This window comes from Oxyura jamaicensis, chromosome 1, assembly GCF_011077185.1.
Source record: "Oxyura jamaicensis isolate SHBP4307 breed ruddy duck chromosome 1, BPBGC_Ojam_1.0, whole genome shotgun sequence".
In the NCBI taxonomy this organism is placed as follows: domain Eukaryota; kingdom Metazoa; phylum Chordata; class Aves; order Anseriformes; family Anatidae; genus Oxyura; species Oxyura jamaicensis.
Window position 1 is genome coordinate 80754116 of NC_048893.1, and position 25364 is coordinate 80779479.

Consider the following 25364-nt stretch of genomic DNA (forward strand, 5'->3'; position numbering starts at 1 on the left):
CAACAAACTTGCCTGCCAAAAGATTTTTGAGGATCTGAGTCTGACTTAGAGGAAAAAGAGGCATGGTGTTTGTGTTCTGAGCCCTTGAAGCAAGTTACAGCACGTAGGATATTAGAAATAATACCGTAAAAGTGAAAAGATACAGAAGCACAGGCTACAGAGCTAGGGAAAGGGCTCCCCCTGGAGAGAAACGGACTGTACTAGCACCATTCTATTTAGAAAGGAGACACTAAAGAAGGGAGTGGAAGATCAATAAAACTACAGGAGGTTGACCCCAAGACCAATCATTTGCCATGTCATACAGTACTAGAAGTAGGGGACCACGAGAGGTAGCAGTCTTAAAACAAAATAAAATACTTCACATCTAAATACAGTTCTTCTGTGCACCCACAATGCTTTGGAAGGATGAAAATCACCAACTGGTTTAAAACCTGAAAAGACAGAATAAATTCACCAAAGGCTGTTAAACAAACATACATCAGAAGTACATAACTTCTAGATCAGGTAGCCTTTAAGCACACATTCCTGGAGAATAGTATCCACTATACACTTGCCCTTAAGCTCTCTCCATGACTCCTACCTCAAACTACTAATCCTAAGGTATTCTTCTATGGAAGGGTGGCTCCAGGCCCCTCCAGAACTGAAGACACACAGACAAAAGCAGGAGGAGCCTGGGATCCAAAACAAGAGATCAGAGTGCTGTAACTCTAGAAAACCCAGAATCATAACAATGATCTGCAGCTCAAGAAAAGGGAAAGTATATAATGGCAGTAAAGTATATAATGGCAACACACCCCCCAGAAGCTAACAGAGCACTGCAGCTAGAGGTATAAGGGGTCTCAGAACAAATTTTCATTAGCTGGTACCTCCTAAGCTGGGTGGTCAGGAAGGCCAACACCAAAAGACAGGAGATTGTAGGACTTCTTGGGGTCTTAGGAAGCAAATAAATAAAATACTGAGGGAAGAAATACAGAAGAAACACAGCAAGAAGGTGAACTGACATGTATCAAACCACCTTTCAACTATATGCCTAGTGCGCTATGAAAGACCTGGTTTGTGTCCTGGGATGCCCATGTAATTAGTAAAGAACAAAGATCCTGCTTGGATTCTCTGACGTGCTTTTGGTGATGACAAGCCCTATCACTGTTTCATCTGTTAGAAGTACAAAAAAAGATGGAAATTGCAGAGCAGCGTCATTTAAGGCCCTCAGGCACCCTGATCTAGCATTTACATTAGGCCTATTGTGAGCAGTCAATTACAGACCTCTGAAGGTTCCTCGCTACCTTATCTTTCTGTTAACCTAAAACACTCAGTGCCTGCTACCCACCTCCACTGGACAGCATGGCTTAGCAACAGCAGATGTGGATTGGGATGAAAATGCAAACGAGGTCTTTTCCCTCCCACCCATCAAGCCACTTAGATCCCCATCGTAAATCTGGTTTGAAGGTGGTCACAGGCTGTGCTGCAGAGAGCAGGCAAAAGGTGTAAACTGTTACCAGAACGTAGATATCATTCAGCTGCTCTTCTCAGCACAAATATTCTGTATCCAAAGCGAATTCTTACAGTTCTTAACAGGACAAGGTTAGACATGGTTTGGATAGAGGCAGCTCAACCTTTACTCAGCCCTGGGAGGAAGACAGACTAGTGCCTTGGTGAAGATCTGACCACAGCAAAAGTAGCAGAGATACTGCGGAGATTATTTAAGGTGGGAAGGATGGTAGGAAGTGAGAACAATTTACACAGAAAAAGAACAAATGCTGACGACTCTAGTTGCAGAGGGAGTAGGGGATGTGATAGCAAAGGACACCAAAGACAAGGTCAAGAGAGCAAAATAGAGGGAAATTCACAATTAAGGAGTGATGGAGAAAAGCATTAATGGCACTTGTGTGAGAAAAAGAGAACGTAAAGCAGTGATAATGTGAACAGAGAGGAACATCAGGAAAAAAGGCAAAACACGTGAAAAGCAGGTTATAAGTAGCATAAGCAGTGACTTTCTTTCCACTGACCAAAGAAGGACAGAAACTTTTTCACTGACCAGAGGACAGAAATCAGTAAAAAGCAAAAGGCACATCTTTGACCACAAGAAGAGTTAGGTGTGAGTTGGAAGCAGAAGCAACATTTTCCTTTCTTTTAGATGGCACACGAGCAAATTGTTTCACATGCATTAGAGCAATTTCAACTCAGTGCATGCATGTTCAGTGCCACAGTGTTGGATGAGAGACAAAGGAACCTAGGGGATCTGAAAACACGCAGCAAGAACTGCTCCCTTCACACACACTGGGCTCCTCATTGTTATTGCAGAGAATATAGCATGAGAAACAAACCTGTAGGGCAGAAGTACGAAGAAACAGGTGGTGCCTGGTGGAGAAAGAAGGATAAGTGCTCCTGGTCTTGACTACTGCAGCAGTCAGGTTCCTCCAAGTGATAAATGTAACAGCTTCCCTCATAGCAGATAACAAGAAAAATAAAAAGGTGCTTTGCTGACCCCTAAGCCTATGCAGGGAAATAGAGTTTTTGGTACAGTGAAGCTCTTTTGCAGGCTCACAGAACTGAAGCCTCTGGCTACAGCAAAATGAGGTCCTTTTAAGCTTCATTTGCATGAGCTATCATTAAAATAAAACCCGAGTTGAAATGGGAGACAAAGATGCAGATCCGTGTTTTGCATTCCAGTGGGCTTGTACCCTCAGAGATCTACACTACCCACTGCACGCAGCTTCAACAGAGGCACAGAGAAAGATGTCATTTTGGCAATTTTAATTCTCCCCGCTCTCTATTATACAAAATATTTTACAATTAAAAACATTTTCCCCAACAGAATCATATACAGATATTTATAATTAACAAGATTTAGTACAGACAAGATGGGGAACTTCTGCACAAAGGAAAAACGATGACAGACGATCAAGTGAAAAATTAAGACTTGACCCTTTCGTCACTATATTCTGGGAGATTACATTTAGGCTTTTATTCCTATTGCATTGTCTCAAGTCTGAGCCCTAGGATCTCTTCTTACCCCTACAGGCTAAGGGCCTCCACCCATGTCCCTAGCACAAGTGCAACACACTGCTCTCAAAAGGCCCATGAAGACACTGAGAAATTAGCATCTGGTTGTACCATGAGTTTACTGTTACCCAGAAAAGGGAACTGCTGTCCCCAGCTTTTTCTAGCAACCCACATATACACACATGCAAGCACATACATGGGGGAAGCATACTGAAAACCCAGAATTTTTCAATGTTTCACCAAATGGCAATTACACCCCACCAAAGCAACCAGCCTTCAAGACATGTCCAGCAGGTAGTCTCTGCAGAATGGCTATCGTAATGTCTCAAAGCCACACTGGTTTACAAGACTTGCTGTTTTCCTGCTTTGATCATCTGCCTAGCAGAGTGTCAGTCAGCCACGGATATGATAGTGTGAACTGCTCAGAGATGCTCAGGCCACAACAGACAGTTAGGGGAAGTTCCACACTTCAGCAGGAGGTCCTTCAAGAAATGGCTGCCATTGGTCTGCCCTACCAGACAGAGCAAAGGTGTGTGTGAACCCTACTGAACATTTTCTTTCTAGGGAAGGTCACTGCTGGGCTGGGCCAAACCTGCACTCACAGGGGAGCCCATCCCAGAGTCACTGCTGGAGGCCAAATGCCTGAAGCAGTGTGGGAAGATCATGGGCATCAGCTGCCCTGTACAGGTCACTCTGCCCCAGCATGGAGAGGGCCATGCGAAGGGTGCTCCAGATGTTGTCAGACATAGCGCCTTGCTGCCCCCGTGGACCTCGGCTCTTCTGCTGCATGTGCAAAGCCTCTAAGAAGTGCTCCACAGCCTCACTGTCAACATGAGAACATACACACACTTATTAGAGAAGATAGTACATCTCAACCCCCCCTCCCTATTTGCTGATACTGATACTTCTCCAAAACAGTTTCATCCTCTCCAGCAGATCTTTCTCCCACTCCAACCAACCCCACCCCCAGCCCCAAGTTCCCCCTTGCCCCTCTTAACAGAAACTGAACTCCAGATAGCCCCTACTCTAAGTGGATCTGCCTGACATTTTGTCCTCAGGGCAGATTTCACACATTCACTCTGTTTGCCTATGCCATGGGAAGGCTGCAGATAGCACAGCACTGCCCTAGTAACTTACTGCGGTCTCTCTCTCACACACATACACACACTCATGGGTCACAGCAGATCTGCCCATCCTATGCTCACCGGTGGGCACCTAAGTTGATGCAGCTGATGCCCAAGTTGTATCGAGAGCGGATATATCCTGGCTGGAGCTCCAGTGCCCGCCGATACGCAGCCACAGCCTCCTCACTCCGATTCCCATTGGCCAGGGTGGCACCAAGCTTGTTCCATAGAAGATGGTCCTGGAGGAGGGGACAGAGATAAACAGCTGAGACAAACTGGTTCTTTTTAATCTCCAAACCAACCCTCCCTAACCAACGTATCTGCCTTACTCTTCCACTTCAAAAGATGTGCCTCTCATATAAACAGCATCTCCACCCATAAACCTCCAGGCACCTCCAGCACCCCCACTCTGCCCTTTCTTACATTGGGGCGCACACTAAGTGCGGCACTGAAGCAATCCACAGCCTTCTCGTATTCGCCACTAAGGTTGAAAAGGACACCCAGGCCACACTGAACATCAGGATCAACAGTTGAGGGGTTGCTGCGCACAGCTGCTAAGAACAGCTCTTTGACCTCCACAAAAAGTGAGCTGGAAAAGCATGGAACAAGGACATTTGTACACGGTAGAGCAAGCTGACCTTGGGTTGCCCACTAACATCTGCCCGGCCCAGTCCCAACCCTCCAAGAAGCCTTTCAGCCAAAGGCTAAAATTTGTACACCCCCAACTCACTCAGACAGCAGAGAACCAAGCACACGCTTGGAATGCCCAAGATTTGACCCTGAGGCATTCTCCTCTGGCTCCTTCTCCAGCAGGTGAGCATATGCAGGTTTGTGGCGTAGCCAGTCCCGCAGAGTCTCACACGCCTGCTTCTGCAAGGACTCGTTGGTGAAGCTGACCGCTAACGCCATAAGAGCTGTGAGGTTCCCAGGCTGCAGTTCCAAGCATCTGCAGGGTATAGAAAGAAAAGCAACTACAGCATTAAATCAAAATGGGATATACTCAGATATAGGAGATAATACAATCAAGGTAAAGCACGCAACACTAGCCACACAGTCCTTGAGGCATTATGCACAAGACAAGAAGCGTGGCTCAGATCTACCACAACACTCACTGTCTGAGAGCACTGATTGCCAAAAGTTCCTGTTCATTCTCCGCTTGGGTGGTTCCCAGATATTGCCAGGCCTGGAGGAGATAAAGATGTACCAAGTCAGATTTCTTCAGATCAAGAAAAAAAAAAAAAAAAAGCCAAAGGCACAGAGATTAAATCCACGGCATTATCCCACACATTTTCAGAGTGAGGCCAAGTATATGCAACTACACACATTAGCCGCAGATGCATATGAATGTCCTGGAAAGATATACAGACTTTATGGTCCATATGCTCTCAAAGCCAATAAAACTGGTGTTTTAGTGAAAACAAGTGAATCTCTATCTGGAGAGCTACCATAATGCAATTGTTTGCAATTTTAGCACTTTTAAAGTCCCATAATCTCCACATTTAGCTGCTAACTTTGGTCAAACTGCAGAGGTAGAAGGGAAAAGTAGATTTCAGGTTTCTTAAGAACAAAACAGCATAGCAGCAGTGCTAACAGTGAGACCCTCGAGGTATGCAGCTGCATATACTCGTGCAGAGGTCCACTTGCAAGTGATAATCTTGGGGAATTGGCCGTGAGACCTGAAAGTAGAAGCACTGTTGCTTTGTTGGTTCTTTAACCATGACACTAGAACATCAAAAAAACTTCAGTTTCCAGGCTGCTGACATACAGAATATTTAAGGCACTAAACCTAAAGTAAGTACCTGTTCACTTTATGTTGACATCCACACCCCTTGGTCTTAAATAGGCTGCATGGTTGGCCAGGTTGTCAGCATGAAGTACTTGCTTATTGAACCTACGTCACGCAAAACACGCAGCAATTGCCTGCACAAGCCACCACAGGTAAGAGGCAGCCTACTGCCTCAAATCTCTAATGCCTCACCATACAACTAGATCCTACACAGAGCTCACCTGTCATGCCTACATAGTTTTCTGAGGGGAGAAAAGTAGAGATTGAAAGTTGTGATTTGGACCAAGGGAACTGTGATACTTTACTTCACAGAAAAGAAATGTACAAGTCTATTTGATCACTGCACCACCTGAACTTGACTTCTCCTGTAATTTTTTTTTCCAGAGTCACAGCAGAACAATTTAGAGCATTTTTCAATACAGCTGGCCAGGAAAAGTTCAAGATTTCTACTCCTAAGGTCTCAAGTACTTCTCCATTATACTCAGCCTGCAGCCCACACAGCCTGAGAGTATCAGATTCTTAAGGAGTGCCAGCAACACACCTTTTGGCCACTTTAAAGCAAAAGCAGATCTTCAAAACATCTGCTTCCTTTTCACCTACTCCCAGTACTCTAGAAAATCAGATGCCTCTATTCCCAGAAGAGAAAAAAAAAAAAATCTATTCCAAGGGGACTAACAAACTAGTTATTATCCCATCAGATGCAAATAGCAGGACTTGAATCAGGAACACTAAGTATTCAGCATCCCTGGATCTTTGAGGTAGGTGTAGGCACTCCAGAAGTGGTAGCACTGGATGTGCTTGATTCCTCCTCATCCTCCCGAGATTAACTATGTGCTCTACTTCTAGAGAAAGGTACACAGACTTTTCTCAATCCATCCTGCAGAAGCTGAAGCGTTTTCTGGAAATAAGCATTCACTGAATTAGCTGCTGGAACATTTTCTTCCGTATTAAAACCATTCTCTGGTCTACAGCTTCCGTGAAGACACTCATGCCATCTCTGTCTTTTTAGGTAACGTCTTCTCCTGGCAGATGGAGGTCCAAACCAGAATCTCTAGTTTAATGAGCTGCTAAGAATTAGCCTTTAATATAGATATTAAAAGCAATCATCATCACTACCACAAGCATTTCCAGTTCTGAAATGCCAAGGAAGATTTCCACAGAAACAACTTAAAGAGACGAAAACTCCTTGTCTTGGCTCTGTGTCAGTCTCATGTGACTTTACACAGCTTCAAGCCAGAAGGCTTTGTGCATCTGACTTTAGTTATAAGCCCACAGCCCTCCCTGGGATTCACTTACATCACAGAATCATTAACGTTGTAAAAGACCTCCAAGACCATCTGATCCTGTTACTATCCACGTCACCCACTAAACCATGTCCCTACGCACCACGTCCAACCTTCCCTTGAACACCCCCAGGGATGGTGACTCTACGACTTCCCTGGGCAACCCATTTCAATGCCTGACTATTCTGACATTTCTTCTGAGAAGAAATGTCTCCTAATTTCTAACTTAAACCTCCCCTGGTGCAACTTGAGGCCATTCCCTCTAGTTCTATCACTAGTTACCTGAGAGAAGAGCCTTACCCCCAGCTCCCCACACCCTCCTTTCAAGTAGTTGTAGAGAGATTATCAGCTACATACCCAGAGACACAGAAAACCAGAATGTTTTCATACACCCTACACATCTTACAACGTAGAAGCGAGCTTTTCACACACACCCTGACACCTCAAAGGGGAAGGCTCCAAGTAGCAGGACACGTAGCCAAGATGTGTTACCTTTGGTCTCACTCACCTCCATATGATCTGGCTTCTGTTGTACTGCAGCCTCAAAGAGCAAGACAGCATTGGGGAGGTCACCTTCTGCCAAGCGCTTCCGCCCCTCTTCAAAAGCATCAGGGTGATCTCTCATGGGATTATCTTCTTCAAACTGATAACCCTAGCAGGGAAGAGAAGCAGAGGGCTAATGCCAGGAGACAGGCTTAGGGAGAAAAGCACTTTCTACGGGACATCACACATATTGCTGCATCAGAAACATTCCAACTGCAGAGTAGCCAGCACCTCATCCCCTCTGGTGGCTTGGAGCAGAATAGTGACTCTTCTTCCTGCCCATTCTGTCCTGAAAAATTCCTCCAAACCTGGACTACAGCAGACTCAGAATAAATTGCAAGAGAGATGATATATCTGGTGTTGGTCTCATCAGATCTGTGTGGGAGTAGGCACTTGCACTCACTACAAGGAATCCCGGCACAAACTGGTATTTGATGTTAGACAAGAACAAGACAGCATTTGCAAACCAGAACAAGTGAAAACAGTTTAGCCCCTAGCTGACCTGGGATTAGGGTGCAAGTGACAGCAAATGATTGGTATGAGAAGGAATCCTAAGAGCACTTGGAGTCTGTGTAGCTCACCTACAAGGTAGACAGTCTGCCTCAGAGTAGTTCACCGTAGTGCTAGGAAACCCTGTTCTCTGTTACCTTGTCATATGAAGATGAGTTGAGGTCTTCATAATCAGTGAGCCAAGGGTGAGCCTCTGCATCTCTCTTGGCCATCTCCTCCCATTCTGCCTGGAGTTTGTCCCAGAAGTCCACATCTGACTGAGGGAAGAACAGGAAGTGACTAGAGTACAACTTTTAACTGAGATCTATAGACACCCCAGAGAACACCCTCTTAAGTGTCTCTAGCCCTCCTCACAACATGCAAAGTAGAGAGGTAACCCTATCACAGGCTCTCAGATGGTACCCCAGCCCTCCTCCTCCTCCAGCTTTACCTCCACAGCAGTCTTTGCCTGCTCAAATTCCGTATCAAGAGCTGACATGTTCCCAGATCGCGTAAATTGATCCACCCAGGCATCGGATGCCCCCTGGGAGTTTGGAAACAGAAACACACCTTTCTTTTTAGGATTTGGCAAGCTCAGTGCACACCCCAAACCAGCAGGAGGGTCTGTGATGACCTCTCCTCCCCATCAGGGAGAACTGACGGCCTGGAAAGTAGAGATGAGTTCTTTAGGACACATCCTTCCTCCCAGGCGCTACTGAAGATGAGACCACTCACTCTGCCCAGACACCTTCCCAGCTTCTGGCTAGACTCTGCTCCGAGGAGTCCAAGCCCCTCCCTGACCTCCCACAGCCTAAATTAGCAAAGCATTGCTGAGATTTGGACTTGCCATTCTCCCTTGCTCCCAGATTGTGCACTGTGACAAAGACCTTCAGCGCACATATAGCTGGGGCTCCTACCTGCTGCTGCATAAACTCAGCTGCCCATTGCTCTGCCTGATCTTGGTCTCTGTGGGTCACCTTATTAGCTTCGATCGATACCCTCCCATCTCCGATCTGGCGGACAAACTTTAGGAACTGTGGCAGAGAAATGAAACAAGGGTGGAGCTGGGCAGATGCTTTGCCAATAATGCTTCTGTCCATGCCCCCCTCCTTCACAAAGAGGATTTCTCTCCTCAAGGTGAGCACAGAAGGCCAGAGAAGTTGGACAGGAGAGCACTTCAAAGTGATGTTGTATAAAGGGACAATATCTGGAGGGAACTGGGTTCAACTTTTAGGAAACGGAAGAAATAGAAGCACTGGACAGCAATATGCTTTATTTATTTACCGTCTTCAGTAAATACCCTTCTCAGTTCCCCACACCCTTTATGCATATTAGGTATCTGTCATCCCCAGTCAGAGAATTCCTTACCTCAGAACTGTTGAGTTTTGGATCATCCACTTTAGAAAGAAAATCACTAGCAGTTTTCTTAAGATCATCCTCAGGTTGATATTCCTCATACCTGCAGTAGCAGTAAAAGGGAAAGAGATAATCTGGTACTGGGCAACAGCGAACTCTTTCTCTAACAACAGTCCACAGAACAGGGCACTAAAGCACTGAGGGGTACCAACCCTAGGACTCACCAAAGTCATTCGGTACATTTATTCATCTGCAAAAATTCAAAATTACCACCAGGTTAAGTCTGCAAATGACTGACAAACAGTAGTGGAATTAAATGATTACTGTGCCAGCACAATTCTGCAGAACAGTCTGGATTACTCGGCAAGCTCACATGCTACCAAACGTTAGAAGGTTTAGCGCCACCAATGACAAGGTAATACATTCAGGAAAAGAGAAAGCAGGTCATTCTCATGAAAGAGGAACAGCATCTTGGAAAAGCAGCAACTCGGAAAAGGACTGAGAACTCATAGCAACCACACAATTCAATGTTTTTTTCTGGCTTACTACAGAATAGGACCGGTTCTAGGTGTTACCACTACAGGAAGTCACGGTGAAGTCATTGAAACTGGGGCAGTAACTCAGCAACATCCATATTTGCAGAAAGATATCAGGAAAGGCAAAAGCCAGAAGAAAAAGAGAACCCAAATACACAAAGTCTGTTTTAGTGAAAGATCTAACTAGCTCAAATGCTTGCCTGTGCTTTGCTAGCTTACTTGAAAATACTTGACTGTGGTCCACCATAGCACCTACACAGAGAAGATTTTTAGTAGCAATAGACTGTTCTTTAATCTACCACACAGAAACACATGAAAATAATGCCTGGAATGCTGAATCTAAAAATATGATAAGGAAAAGCTAAATGCTGTTTGCCAAACAGGGAGAACAAAGTGATAGAAGTTTACAGCTAGTAGAGCCTGGCACTTCAGATCTCTTAAATCTAAGAACGTATCTATTGCAGAAAACAAGTTCTGCTTGAGTAGGAGTTATTGAACTCACTCCTGAAATCACATTAAGGAGCTCTGCGCTACACATGAGATTAAGTTAGACTACACAATCCCAGTACTTGCTGGAACTAGAATACAGGAAAATTGACATCTCTTAAAAGATTCAGTGTCCGAGCATCATTTTCTCCCTTCTCTGAAGGCAAAGGTCAGAAAACAACAATCTAGGTAAATGACTGCAAAGCATTCAAACCATAGTAGATTTCTTATCGCCTACCCAAACTTAAACCACCCAGGCGCCCAACAGCAGTAACTAGTCTTGAAAACAGAGACGCACCATTTATCTGCCAATGACTGGTCTTCCGATTCCCCAAGCCACAGTTTTTCTTCTGACTGCTCTAGGTATTCTTCTGCCCACTTGGCAGGGGACACAGACAGCGGATCTGCATAAAACACCAGTACAGGGAGAGAACAGTAAGACAGGCAGAACTTCACTAAGAATAAATTCAGATTTTGCTCTCTACTTTACACAGAGTTATCTAAAACATACAGGAAAGACCTCCTCGAAGAAAGATTGCTAATGTTTGTTTCTAACTGTTTTGATCTAAAACATACAAAATAATCAAGCCTGAGGTTCAGACCATCTATTAATACAAACGCTTCTGTGGTGGCAACATCTATCTTCTATTTCAATTTCACAACTTTACCAGCTGCTCCATGTGGGATATTATGTAGGTCAAGGAAATCAGCAACTCTGTCAGAACTACAGCTTACAAAGCACTAGCTCTTCATTAGAACCCTCCGACCTTGGCATGTGTTGATTTATATTCCCAGGAATACAAACAGCGATGGTCAGTGAATGGGATTGTCTGATTTTAAAGTGTCACCCTTGGGGTACAGAATAGGATCTAGTTAAATCTGGCTCATAATTCCCAGGTGAAGTCATAGATGGTCACAGGATCATATCCAAGCCCCAGCTCTACACAAAAACACAAGATAGCTTTTCAGATAAACTACCACCTTGCTTAGAACCGAAAGCTTATCCTCTGGTCCCAAAAACATTCACATTGCACTTTTCCAATTTGCAAAAAATCCACTTTTATTCTAAAATGTTTCCCACCCCCCAAAAAAATATATGTATATATACGGTTGGTCAAAGCACTCTGAACAGTTTTACCTTAATACCAAAGGCAAATACAGCCTTAACAGGGGGAATTAAGAGTATATGTAAGCAAGAAGCAGTACCAGGCCATCTCCAGAATTTGCATCAGTTGAGTCACAATAACTTTCATAAAAGCAATTTGAATATCCTGCTTCTCTGAAGTTCTCCAAGTAACCCGAACTGGAAATAAAAGTCTTACACCTGAACAAAAGCTTCCACACTACATTGTGAACAATTTAGCTAATCCATTCCAAAGCAGCTTTTTTTTTTTGCCTCCCTGTTAAAGCCACTACAGTAAACGCTGACTGCTGGTCCCAAAGCATTATTCCAGTCTCACGTTCAGTAACTCTGCACTGCACGCAGGCATGTGACTGGGCAACATCTCAGCAATAATTCCAAGAGCAACCCTTCACCTGTCACTTCAGCAATGAATTCCTGTGACCAGTCAGTCTCATTGTAATCTGAAGAGACATCACCAGCATTATCTGCTGCGGCCAAGAATTCCTGGGTCCAGTTTTCAGACAGTGCCAAGTCTGCCACACCTGGAGCTAGAAGAAAAACGTAAGTGAAGATGAGAGGACTCAAAGGCGTTAAGTGTCCCAAGCTCCTTCAGATAACCCTCATCACCTCTGATCAGGTCCTTTTCTATTTGTTAGGATAAAGAGACTTGAAGATTCCACTTGGAAGGAATCTCCGGAGGTTGTTAAAGTGTTCGCAGAGCAGGATACCACCAAAGCTAGATAAAGTTGCTCAGGGCAATGAACAGGTAGCTTCTGAACTTCTTCAAGGCTGGAGATTCCCCAGCTTCCCTAGTTACCTGCTCCAATGCTCAATTGCCCACCGAGGGAAGACACTTTTTCTCATCTCTAGCCAGGTATCATTGCTGCAAGTCACGCCTTTTGCCTCTCATCCTTTTGCTGTCTATCACCACAAAGACCCCAGCTACTGCTGCTGAAGACAACAATTAGATCCATCCCTTCCCCCCGGAGACTTCTCTTCCAGGGAGCCAGCCTGCTAAGAGTTTAACCACAACACCAAGCTCTTTTCCAGTAACTATGTACCCCAGCTACCCTTACCTCGCTGAGGGGCCTGTCGGAAGCTTGACTGCTCAATCTCCTGCATCTCAGCCAACAGATCATCCATCTTAAAGGTCTGCGGTGCACGGGACAGTAAAGGGGCATTCTGCTCTTGCAGGAACTCTCCAACCAGCTACCAAAGACAGTGATCAGGATTATGAACACAGCATAGAAGACAAATGGGTAGAGCTATGGAAGATGTGAAAGAAAGGGACTTCGCAAAAGGAAAGAATAAAATTGGGTAAGGGGAAAAACAGCTGACTGAGCGTTGAGGAGAAAAGCAGTATGGAGATGGATGCGTTGGTCCATTCTTACCTCATCTTCAGAGGCTACTCCCAGGGGTTTGGATACCTAGAGGGAACAGCGGACAATTATCCCAACAACCTTGATCCCATACCCCTCCACACGCTCTGTGACCTGGTTAGTTCACATCCTCCTCTTCCTTGAGATTAGGCTCACTGCACTTTCCCATGCTGGCTGCCTGTTTATGTGGAAGCTACAGGAGCAGGAATATCAAGAACGGCATTGCCCAGCCTCCCCACCATGCCCTTCTGGCTTAGCCCCCGGAACAAGGAGGCCGCCAACTTCATCCCAACATCCACAGGTGGAGCTTCCGTAAGCAGGGCCTCGACCCCCCCGTCCCTCTGACAAACCAGGCGACCCCGCAGCCCCTTTCCCCACGGCACAAGACAACGGAACGGCGGCCCAGCACCGCGCCTGCCCGCAGCCCTGCCCCACCGCCCCCAGCAGAGCCCGACACTCACGGCTGCTGCTCCGGGAGCCCCGGAGGGCCAGGCCAGGGAGCCCTGCAGCCCTTCCTGCCGCAAGGCCTTGTCCTGCGTGAAGTGCCCGGCCAGCTTCAGCAGGGGGTTGGAGCCCCCGCACTCCGCTTCCACCAGCTCCCTCATGGCCATGGCGCCAGGCGGGGACGGCGCCGGACCCCTGCGGGCTGCACCTGGCCCAGGGGGCGACAGCGACACGGGGCGGGCGTCGGACGGGGGCGCGACGGGACGGGACGGGACGGGCCCGGCCGCCCCTTCCTTCCGCCGCCAGGCGCGCCCCCGCCGCCCGCCCCGCGCGCTCCCGGCGCCGCGCGCCCCCCGCGCAGCGGAGCAGGCCGCGGTAGGGGGGCCCCGCCGGCACCCTTACCTGGAGCGGAGCGCTCGCGAGGCTGGCGGGAAGGGGCGGGGCCAGCGCTTAAAGGAGCAGCGTCCCGGCCGAGCGCCTTAAAGGGACAGGGCCCCGGCACTGGGGGAGGGGCTTAACAGGAGCAATCGGCAAAGCGGTAGAGCTGGGGGCAGAAATCCAACACCAAATCTGTTATGTTTTCCCTGGTCCTGGGGTCTTCCAGTGGTTAAAACGCACCGGCAGTGCTCCACCTGGAGGAGATGGAATTTACGCCCAGAGCGCGGACCGCTGGAGGAGTCACCTCAGATACCGATTCAGACACTGATGTTGAAACGTCCTACATCTGGCAAGCAGCTGCATGACGACGGCAACATTTGAAAAGGCATTTACGTAAGGACTCTTGCACACAAAGCCCCAGGCTGCTCACTGTACGTAACACCGGCCTCCCACCCCTTCAGACGTCTGCCTTTCGATACCACTCTCTACTTGCCTGTAAGTCACAGTCAGCCGAGGATCATGAGTGCACTGAGCTGACGCATCCAGACTGAAGCCCCTGGATGACAAACAAGACTTACTTTGTCCTATAAAATGCTAGTCCTGTGTACGTTCAATGGGACCAAGGGTTAGCAAGAGCATTTTAAGAGAGCGAAAGGCGGAGGAGGCTTTTGGACGTAATCCTGAATTACATTCAAGAACAACAGACATACAGTGCTGCTCCTAGGAAAAAAAATAGACTGCCCAAAGACAAGGAGAAGGGGTGTGTCGGTGTTGAGATACAGCATGGGCAGAAATCCAAAAGCAATCAGAGACTGGAAAGAAGTAAAGATTCAGGAATTTTGATTTATAAACATTTGTAATCAGGGTCTTGGGGTATGTCCATGATACCTGTCCAGACTGTCCTCCTGGTTTAGAGCAGGGAGTCTCAAAGACTGATCTGTAAAAGCGTCCCCACAGAATTCCTTTCTTGGTCTGAACAGCAAAAACAGGCCCCACAGGTAATGCACCCAGGCTCATTTCTGCTACATGCAGGGACAAGACACACTGAAGAAAAATGTATCCTCTCTTTTTTTTCTCTTCCTCTCCTTCTCCTCTGGGAAGGTGGTGCGTTTTCCTTGGCTCTTGGTGGCCATCAGGCACACTAAAGACTCTTGCAAAGCAGCACACACCGTTGAACCAGTTCCAACCTTAAGCAATCTTTCGATCTACTGCGAATGACATAGCATCTACAACATCTGAATACAGTCTGTAAGAGGCCTAGAGAGAGCATCTTCCATGGCTCAATCATGGTTTGTCATTGCCGAAGGCTAGAGTGATGACTGGATGTCCCTCCACCTGCTGGAACAGAAAGAAACCTGCAGAGTGAGACTTTCTAGCTCTTAGACAAGAAGTTGGGTAGGTCCATTTATCCCACAGTCTCAAAAGACTGTGATGCAACTAGAGGAACCAGAAAGGACAGCTGAGGCAGCGACTATTTCTGTTTGCAGGTAGAAGCAATGAAGACATAGCCAGGCTATTTTCAGTGGTGCCCAGAGACAGGACAAGAGGCAATGGGCACAAACTGGAACACAGGAGGTTTTGTCTAAACATCAGGAAGCACTTCTTTACCATGCGGGTGACAAAACACTTGCACAGGTTGCCCAGAGAAGTTGTGGAGTCTCCCTCCATGGAGATTTTCGAAAGTCACCTGTGCATGGTCCTGGGCAACCTGCCCTAGGTGTCCCTGCTTGAGGAGGGAGGTTGGACCAGACGACCCCCAGAGGTTCCTTCCAACCCTAACCATTCTGTGTTTCTGTGATCTCCAATCTTCTGTGAAAACCAGTCCTACAGTTTTCCAATCTGCATCAGATTCTAACACTATTTTCAATACATCTTGTTTCCCAAGTTTCCTAGCTAGCTTATAAGACTGACAGATGAAATTGAATCAAAATCCTTACTGAAGTCAAACTGTTGTTACTTATCCACTAGGCCTGTTAATACACTGTGATTGGTTTGACTTTTTTTTTCTGACAAATGGAAAATGTAAGTTGAAGATTTAATATGTATTTGTTCTATTACCACAGGGAAAGGCAGTAAAATAAGCCTGGCTGGATTCCTTAGATTATCTTATTTTTAATGGCCAATATATTTGGCCTTTTCCAGTCCTCTGAACCTCTTTATTCTCTACCAATCTCAAATAAAATTGCCAGTTGGTTTGATCTTGCTACATTCAATTCTTCAGCCATCAAAGGATGACTTTCATCAATCATAACTGGTCTGAAAGCATTGAATTTACCTTAGCACTTAAAAATCTATCTCCCTGCTGCAGAATGACTTTTTACCCACTTGCTATTTACGTATTAGTTTAGTCTCTACCACAGTGAAAACAAATGGAAAATACGTGCAATTTCTTGGTATCACTGGTAAATTTTCCACTGAACAGAAGGCCAATCCTTTTACTGGTCTTCCCCTTACTGCCTTTGTATTGACAGGCACTATTTATGGGCTGACACACCACAGAAAAGCTAATTATTTCTTTTCTCTTTGAAGTATCTTTGCATGCACTTGGAGCGAATTGCCATGTTTCTTTCAATTCCTTCCAGACTAAGTTTTTTTATTATTATTATTATTTTATTTTATTTTTTCAGTCCTCCTCCTTAGAAGGCCTGGACTAGTTACTCACTTCTTTGAACCCTCCTCACATTTGCCCATTACGTAGCAGTGCAGTGCCTAAATTAGACAATCAGTCCCGTGTCACTCAGTACTGAGTGCTGAGTAGATATGAAAACTTATGTCATCTGACCTACAGGTTATCTTTATATATATATACAATCTGATATCCTAGAGTTGTGGAATCATAGAATGGTCTGGGTTGGAAGGGACCTTAAAGGTCATCCCGTTCCAACCCCTTACCACGGGCAGGGCTGCCACCCACTAGAGCAGGTTGCCCAAAGCCCCATCCAGCCTGGCCTTGAACACCTCCAGGGATGGGGCATCCACAGCTTCTCTGGGAAACCTGTTCCAGTGCCTCACCGCCCTCATAGTAAAGAATTTCTTCCTTGTATCTGCTTTTGCCCCCCACCCCCGGTCCCCATGCCGCCGGCACCGCCGCCCGGCCCGCCCGGGCACCTCCTCCGGCGCCGGGCAGCCAATGCTGGGCGGAGGGCGGGCAGGCCAGGCCGCCACCCGCGGGGAGCCTGCGGCGAGGGGCTGGGGCCGTGCCCGCAGAGCGCCGGCCATGCAGCAGCAGCACAGCACCCTGCTCCACCTGGTCGCCGGAGGGTGAGTGTCCCCGCCGGCCTCTGCCCAGGGCCGGGCCGGGCCGCGGCGCGGAGCCCGAGGCTGCCCCGGGCCTCTGCGGGCTCGCTGCTCTGCGCCTCCGCCCCGGCTGCGGCTCTGCCCCTGCTTCTGGCGGTGTTTGCGCAGTGTGGGGAGAAGGGGAGCTTCCTGGTGAAGTCACGGGGGCCTCAGCTGGGTTTTCCGTGAGTGGAGGGGGAGGGAGGCAGGGTGTGGAATGGGGGGCGAGGATGTGCAGCAGGACAGCTTGAATGGAGCATCATGGCCTTTGGGAGGACAGCCAGCTCTTAGTGGCAGCTTGTCGTGGATTCCTGCACATCTTCTCTGGTTTTAAATAGTCCCACTGGGTCTGGTGAGTCAGGAGTTTGGAGCGTGAATCCTGGCAGTGCCTCTGAATTCACAGCGTGCCCTTGAGAATGGCCCTTCTCCCTCTGCACTTCAGCCCTCTTCTCTTTAAGAACCGTTTGCCATTTAAATTGCAAAGCAGTAAGGTGTTTAAAGTTCATGATGCTCTAAAACAGAAGATGTAACGGTCCTCCAGACTTGTTGAGCAACTGCTGAACTCCCTTGTCCAGACAAGCATCTAGTCCGTTTTCCAGTTCCACCAACCTGTTGGAGTCTGTGTGACAGTAAGGTCCCTAATGCAGCCTGTACAATAAAGCCTATAATTTGGTTGCACTTGATTAGTAAATTTCCAGTTTTCTGCAGGTGATACAACTGTGCAATGTCAGTCTTTGCTTCTGTGTACTTGCCATGCCTGCTCCCTGTGCTATTTTGTGTACGCCATTCTCTTTTGTTAATTTCTTCTTTGAATTAGTCACAGTATCTGGAAGGCTAAGCTTTTTTTCTTATATATTTCTTCATATTTCTTAGCTTTCTTCATAACCTTTTTTTCGTCCTCATTTTCCGCTTTGGTTCTTGGAAAACCAAGAGAGTTCAGCTAGCAACAGAACATTTGCTAGTGGGAACTTTGTCAGGCTGTACCCTGTCCCAGCCAATTGAGCAGTAATCTTTGAATTACAATTAGCTAAAACCCAAGAGATAAATAAGGTCAGGTTATTGCTGCAGTGATACTGTTTCATCTAATTAAGCAGATCTCAATAATGAAGGGACAGTTGTTCGTTTTATCTTTTAGGGACTATCAAATGAAACTTGAGGCGTTTATTCAAAACTAGTGCAAGAGCACAGCTTTTAACCCAGTGTCCAGTTAAACTGGGGGACTCCTGGCCACAGGTTATGAGAAGGCAAAAGCTTTTTATGTGTCCAGAAAGCATTTAGACTGATGAATTAAAAAGAATGTCTTGAAGGCCATTAAATGCAATGCAACACTTTTGGCTGAAGAAATTTCAGAGCTGAAAATTGCAGAGAGCTGGGAGAAAATTCTGGAGAATCATATTTCTTCTCATACTCTTCTGTGGCCATCGTCATTAGCCTGTGTCTTAGACAGAATCCTGGTTTAGATGGAAATTTGCCTGATGTAATATTGCAGTTCTTAAAGGAAGATCTTCAAATCATCAGCATTTTTGCCAAAGCAAGGACTGAGATGTGAATTACCAGTTAACCTTGTCACACCTGTGCATGTTCTCATAACCTTTTCAGATCATTAAAAAATGTTAATGGTGTTTTTTTTTTTTTATATTTCTCTGTACTAATCCTCTTTTCCTTCCACCTCAAGCTTTGCAGTGAACTTTGCAAACTTTAAAATGTGAAAGCAAGATGTAGAAGCAAGTACTCTTTTCTGGGGTTAAATTACGTGCTTTCTTCCTTTAGCCCTTTTCGGCACTGCTTTGTTCTGGGAGTACATGTTGTACTGGTTGTCCACTGCTATTCTCTGTCATATTTTGCAGGAATTACCTATGTTGCTTTTTTTCTGGAATAGAGATTTCAGGGTTTTGTCTTTGTTAAAACAATCTGTTTAAGCAGGGCCTAATGACCCTTGGTGACTGCTGGATTCCATGCGTTTTTTCATTGCTTGCCATTAATTGCAGCTTTGCTTGTTATTTGCCACTGTGACAATCATTGTCACCCATGGATTTTGTCATGTTAAATGTCACCTCCTGTTTTTTGGTGGAAAAAAATGAAAATTATTAGGTCTAGCCTAGTGGTGATTAGACTTTTGCAGGGCCACTGCTCTTTGATTCTTTACTGACAAATGGTTTAGGAGTCGGGGGGAAGAGTGAGACTGATTCTCCTTATTTTTTTTTTATATTGCATGTTAAGGCATTATAGTTAAGATTTCCTCTAGTTTTGAACAACTGATACATCTTATTTCCTTAGCTTTGTTTAGTCAGAGTTCTTGGCTTCTCAAAAAATGCTCAAGTCTTGCCATTTAGCCATAGTGGCCTAGGAAGAACCTTTTACCTCAGACTCTTACTGCTGATCAAGTGACCACTGTGCAAAGGAATAACTTTCTTTAGCTCTTACTAAAAGAGCTTTTTGGATTCTTCTCTATGAGCTATACACGTCAGTAGCTTGAAGAACTTGAACTCAGGAAACTTTTATATGTATTTGGGGCCTGGGTTCAAATTCATATCCTGACCATGCTCAGGTAGGGGCTTCTTGAAGAAATTAAACATTGTAAGAACACTGCATAAAATTGTACCTCCTTACGTGTCATTAAAGAAATCTTTAGGGTACCAAGCAACTGCTTCACTATATGTAGTCCTGTCATAGTGGTTGTCCAGCATTTAGGTGAGAAGTTGAAACTGCTCTATTTACACCGTTTATTTAAACTTCTTATTCTCTCACCACTGTTCTCAGTCCTTTCCTGAGCTGGAAACTGCACTTCTGATCAAGAAAAAACAGACCTGTAAGTCTGGAGTTTCTACTGATATGCCTGATACAAACCATGGTAAAGAATAGAACTGTTGGAACTTTGCATGAGTATGGTCTACATGGGAAAAATCGATGTGGCTTTTGTAAATCACAACTCCTCGATCATTAAATAGGCTGTCTTGGTTTGCTTGATCATCCAGAGAATGTGAGCCATGATGCTCACTGCTTCATGTTGTCTTCTGAGTCCAAGTTAAGTTCTTAGGTCATGGTCTACCTGACTCCTGCCGCTTGCATATGCTGGGAAAAGTTGTTCCTGATCAGCTGCTCTGCAAGTTATCACCATTGCAGGCTCTGTAGTTCTGCAGAGGGCTTGGCAAAGCAGCACGAATGTAATGGAGTGGCATAACTAGTTGCTGGCATTGTGAAACCTGTAACTTGCCTTTAGACCAATTCATCAGTTAGATCTTTAACTCTTGGAATTCATTACAATATGTATCCAGGCCTTTTTTTTTTTCCTCTAACCTGCAGGCAGCAATAAATGAAGCCCCAGGAGTAAAGGCTATAAAAGCAATGTATATATAGTCTTAGCTGCATAGACTGTTTCAGAATAACTCTTCAGGACTCTAGCCATTCGCTGACCTCTATCTTCATATGTAGTTCTCTTGACATACATGATTCTTCCCTGACACTGTGTAGTTCTTTAGTTGGCTTTTCTTTCTCTGGAGCAGAGTGAGGGATTTTTTACCCTTTGTCTCTTATGAAACAAAGTGAGTTTGGTTGTAGCAGATAGAGCACCTGTTCATCAAGCCTCTGTCTGGAGATAGCTTTCATGTCATGGCTGTTCTATACAAATTCATCTCAGAAAAGTCTTTCAGGTACCGAGCAGCCTGTAGCTCTCAGTTACAGGATCTGAATGGGCAAAAGCCCAATAGAACATATCAGTACTCTGGTTCTGATTTGTCCCTGTGTGGCAGAAAGGAGAAAAGGGGCTACGTGTCCTTTCAGTGTTACTGATTTATGGTTCATAAGTTCCAAAAATAGCTTCTGTCTGGTGAAGGTCAGGGTCTTCTTTCATTAAGCAACTTGGGCAGTGGGTGAGCGTGGCTGTTGGCAGAAAGTACAGATCCTGCTTATAGGGCCTTGAAAACGTGGGGCTGAATGAATTACATGTTGAAACACGTAGGCAGGCTGAGGGGTGGGAGAGTTCTGTGCTACCCTTGTCTGAGCCAATGCTGCTTTTGCAGAGTATGAGGCACGGTGCCTGGAGATGTCAGCTGAAAGCATTGCAGGGAGACTGGGCAGCAGAACTGTTTGCTCTGGGAAATCCTGAATGCAAAGTCCAGCAACTTTGAGCTGAATCCCTACGAACTTGGGACTGTTTGTCTCAAATACTGGTTTCAGAGTGAGGCTGCCAGGAGATGTCCCAAGAGAAGCCATTATTGCATTAATCAGTATCAGAGCAGGAGGTTATGTGTGACGCAGGCTGGGGGACCTACCCTCCTCCTCTCCTAGAGGGGAGAGGCAGTGGAAGAGTAGGGTCAGAATTATTGCCCTGTTCCTGCACAGGGGTCATCTTTACCTATGCTGTTATGCCCTAGATGTGGAGGCACAGCTGGAGCCATCCTGACCTGTCCTCTGGAAGTGGTGAAGACACGTCTACAGTCATCCCAAGTGACTTTGCGGCCTCTGTGCCTCTCTGAGATTCAGCTGCCAGGGATGAGTGTGAGGTTGGTGAACCCCACGCCACCATCCCCTGGAGTGCTCAAATTGCTCAGGTGAGTAGGGTAGGGCAGGGTGCCTGTTAGCAACAGGGAAGCAAAGGTTTGGCCATCAGGTGGAGAGATTGAAGAGGCATTTTGGTTGAAGCTCTGGAAACTGCAAGTGCAGTGATGTTTCATCAGAGCACAGGTACAGATACTCCTCACAGCTGATCCATGCTTTGAACCCTGAGTCTGCAAGGCAGCTTTTGGGACTGTGCAAAGCTTCACAGCTAGTAGCTTGATCAGGCTCGGTGTGATGATGTCAATAAAAATAGGAATAAATCACTGAAGGAGAGAAAAGTGGTTTAAGAGAAAATGAGAGTAGGGCAGAAAAGGATAACACTGGAGGTGAGGAGGGGATGCTGCAAGAAGTACTGAAGAAAGGAAGAGGAACCAAGAGTGCCTCCAGCTTTGTTCTGCTGACTCTTCTGTTCATTTCCTTCTATAGGACCATCCTTGAGAAGGAAGGCATGCGATCACTGTTCCGAGGTCTGGGTCCAAACCTTGTTGGGGTTGCCCCTTCCCGGTAAGTACTGCTCCCTGAGGATTGCCTATTCTAAAGGACCTTCATGAAAGCTTTTGCTCCACATTCTGAAAGCAGTCAGGGCCCTATGCCCACTGTGCCACAGGCCCCCATCATACAAGCATTTTTGGGACCTTCTGATGATAGCTGTAGGATGACTGCTGTGCGCTGAGTATAGGTGGTATCTGATGCCACATTAGACAAACCTGTGCTGAGAATAAAATTTGGACTGAGGCCCCCAGCAGTGCTGTCCCTGCTCCTTGTAGGTGAGCTATAATCTCTTTTGTATTTCTTTCCAACCAGGGCTATATATTTTGCCACTTATTCTGGTGTTAAGGAGAAGCTCAATACTGTCCTTGTACCAGAGTCCAAGAAAGTGCACATGCTATCAGCAGCCTGCGCAGGTGAGCCTCTTCTGTCACAAATCAGAGCCAAGGGGTCTTTCTTCCTGTGCTGTAAACAGGTTTCATCCCTTCCCTGTTGCTGCTGCATTCTCAAGCTTTCTCCTTCCACATCTGGAGCAGTAAGCTCCTTGTGCAAAGTGTTTTCTCACTCTTGATTTTCCTTAGGATTATTTCTTAAGGTTTCTCCATTCTTTCCTGATTCTAGTCTTTTTCCAGCTGCGATCAGGAAAAGAGCTCCATTCAGGAGTGCAGGTGGGAAAAGCAGTGTGTAATGTGGACCCCTCACAGAATCATATCTCTTGATATCTTCCAATTCTCTAACAAAATCTTCCATTCTTGCAAGTTTAGCCTATTGTTTCTTGTCACCTGTAGCAGGGTCATGTAGAAGGCAGAGTTGGCAATTACTACCAAACAAAGGCTAGAATGCGGGAGGAGGAAAATCAGCCTACCCTAAATGTTTCCTCTCCCACAGGAGCTCAAGGTCACACTCAAATTGCAAATTACCACAGTTTTCCAAGCAAAATTCAGGGAGCTGATAGATGAGCAGCTCCTCACAAACTGCCAGTGTGATCCTGGTGCTCACTGCTGTGTTCCTCTTCTGTTCTCTAGGCATTACCTCTTCCACACTCACCAACCCTATCTGGCTGGTGAAAACCAGGATGCAGCTGGAAGCCAGGTAAGGCAGGCAACCAGTACAGAGCCATTCCGTGTCGAACCATGACTGTTTTGGGGGTGGGATTGGGAAGGGGTCTGTGACAGGCAAAACAAGAGTCTTCAGGGCATGCCAGAGAATAGTCTTACAGTTGTGTTCAGAAGAGCATTTTTGGTCAGTGAAGTGGTATGCTATTCTAACCCTCCCTCCTCTCTTTGCCTGTACAGGATGAAGGGGGAGCTGAGCAGTAATGCCCTCCAGTGTGCCATGCATGTGTACCACACTGAAGGCCTTCGTGGATTTTACCGTGGAATCACTGCCTCTTACGCTGGAGTGTCAGAGACCATCATACACTTTGTCATATATGAAGCACTGAAACAGCAACTGAGAAATGGCCATCATTCCCTTTCCACACCACTCACACTTTCACCAAACAGCCGTGACTTCTTTGGACTAATGGGAGCTGCTGCTGTCTCCAAAACATGTGCCTCATGCATTGCATATCCTCATGGTGAGTCTGTCTGCACTCCTTGCTTTTGTTCCCCTTGATGGGAGATGCCGTGCCTGTAGGATCAATCTGCTAATACCACTTACCTTTTGTCTCTCCAGAGGTAATCCGGACACGGTTGCGAGAAGAAGGGTCACGGTATCATTCCTTTATACAGACTTTGCAGCTTGTAGTCCGTGAAGAGGGACCCTTGGCTTTATACCGAGGGCTCCTGGCCCACTTGATCCGACAGATCCCCAACACAGCTATTATGATGGCTACCTATGAGCTCATTGTACGTTTGGCCTCTTCCACCTTGTAAGCACACTGTAGCACCTGAATGAGCTGCTGGAGAGATACAGGGACCTCATAGTTCTGAGACATGGTCTTTTCCCACGCTCCAAGAGGTGGTGCTTTTCATCACATACCAGGGCTGAGTCAGGCATAGCATTCTCAGGACATAAGACTATTTTATGCTACGTTTTCAGCTCCAATGTGTACAGTGTCACCTTTGTTCTTTCTGGAGACTTGAATTCTACCAGTGCCTCAAGATGTCAGGGCACTGGTTTGACAGTGTCTGCTCTTAGCTTCCAGTATGAAACAAGGACATGAAATTTACTGGAAAGGAGATAAAGGAGAAAGCATGTTTATATCTTAGCTTCAGCATCTTCATGCCGTCTGGACCCATTAACAGCCAAACATAGTTGTGAAGACAGGCTAGGGCTGAGACATCTGAGAGAGTTGGAGCAAGCAGAGATCTTGTGCTGAGACCTTTCATGTCCTTAGAGGGGCTGTTCCACTTTTATGTGCTGTGCTGTCCTTCTGCCCTTGGGGATGCCTCAACTTTGACCACCAACAAATGTCCTGTTGCAGAATCTTCCTTTGGGTCCTGAACACGTTACAGCTATTACCCCAAGAAGTGTCAGGCAGCTGACAGCCTCTTTTTTTCCTGCTGGGTCTGAAGAGTTGGACCAAGTAGATCAGGGGAAGAAACACAACCTGCTATGAAGCACTACCCTAATAACTTTGCTACTGGCCTCATAGCCATGTCTTGACCATATCTGTTCTTTTTGTTTTCCCTCTTTTCCAAAGTAGCAGAAGGAGGCACACCTTCTTCCCTCAGAACTTCTGGGGCTGTTCTGTTACAAGTTGAAGTCCCTGTTGTGAAATACACTCTATGCTGGTAGAGAAAGTGGATCATGTAAAAAGGTGGATGAAGCTGAGTATTTGGCCTGTTTCTATTGATATATGGAAGGAGCCTTATTGTTTTTTCTGTAATCAAGGTTTTGCTGCATGTGTTAACACTTGCCTGTGACAGGCTGGGATGCCTTCTGTTCCTCTGTGGTTTCATAGCCCTGTGTGCTGGGTAAGGCTACGCTGTCTTTACAGAGAGAGTATTTTGACTCAAAAAGGTGGGGGGAGGGATGCGGAGATGCTACAATTGTTCCAACACATATACTTAAAAATACAACACATCTCCAAGGTAAGGTAATAATTTTGATAAATATATAGTCTGGACAATCTCCAGTCTTACATTAATGGCTACATGGACTGCTT

General features: G+C 46.1%; 2 protein-coding genes across 5 annotated transcripts; one reads left to right on the forward strand and one right to left on the reverse strand.

Annotated features, from left to right (window-relative positions):
• Window positions 1–2739: 2739 nt before the first annotated feature.
• On the reverse strand, window positions 2740–13883 carry PEX5 (peroxisomal biogenesis factor 5). 4 transcript variants are annotated; one of them, XM_035313747.1, is made up of 16 exons: window positions 13570–13883; window positions 13121–13156; window positions 12806–12938; window positions 12143–12277; window positions 10905–11010; window positions 9597–9687; window positions 9146–9262; window positions 8680–8772; window positions 8387–8506; window positions 7705–7848; window positions 5240–5310; window positions 4858–5073; window positions 4551–4716; window positions 4209–4366; window positions 3606–3826; window positions 2740–3514 (listed from the first exon to the last, which is right to left on the reverse strand). In XM_035313747.1, the coding sequence occupies exons 1-15, from the start codon at window positions 13717–13719 to the stop codon at window positions 3625–3627; spliced, it is 1938 nt and encodes a 645-aa protein (XP_035169638.1). In that variant the 5' UTR covers window positions 13720–13883; the 3' UTR covers window positions 2740–3514; window positions 3606–3624. The 4 variants fall into 4 exon arrangements, with proteins under 4 accessions (XP_035169638.1, XP_035169633.1, XP_035169627.1 ...); XM_035313742.1 differs by having other exon boundaries at window positions 3596–3826; XM_035313736.1 differs by having other exon boundaries at window positions 2740–3826.
• A 3151-nt stretch (window positions 13884–17034) lies between these two features.
• LOC118159131 (solute carrier family 25 member 36-like) lies at window positions 17035–25346 on the forward strand. Its single transcript, XM_035313758.1, has 7 exons — window positions 17035–17191; window positions 21580–21756; window positions 22190–22267; window positions 22568–22668; window positions 23278–23344; window positions 23548–23831; window positions 23930–25346. The coding sequence occupies exons 1-7, from the start codon at window positions 17061–17063 to the stop codon at window positions 24127–24129; spliced, it is 1038 nt and encodes a 345-aa protein (XP_035169649.1). The 5' UTR covers window positions 17035–17060; the 3' UTR covers window positions 24130–25346.
• Window positions 25347–25364: the final 18 nt, after the last annotated feature.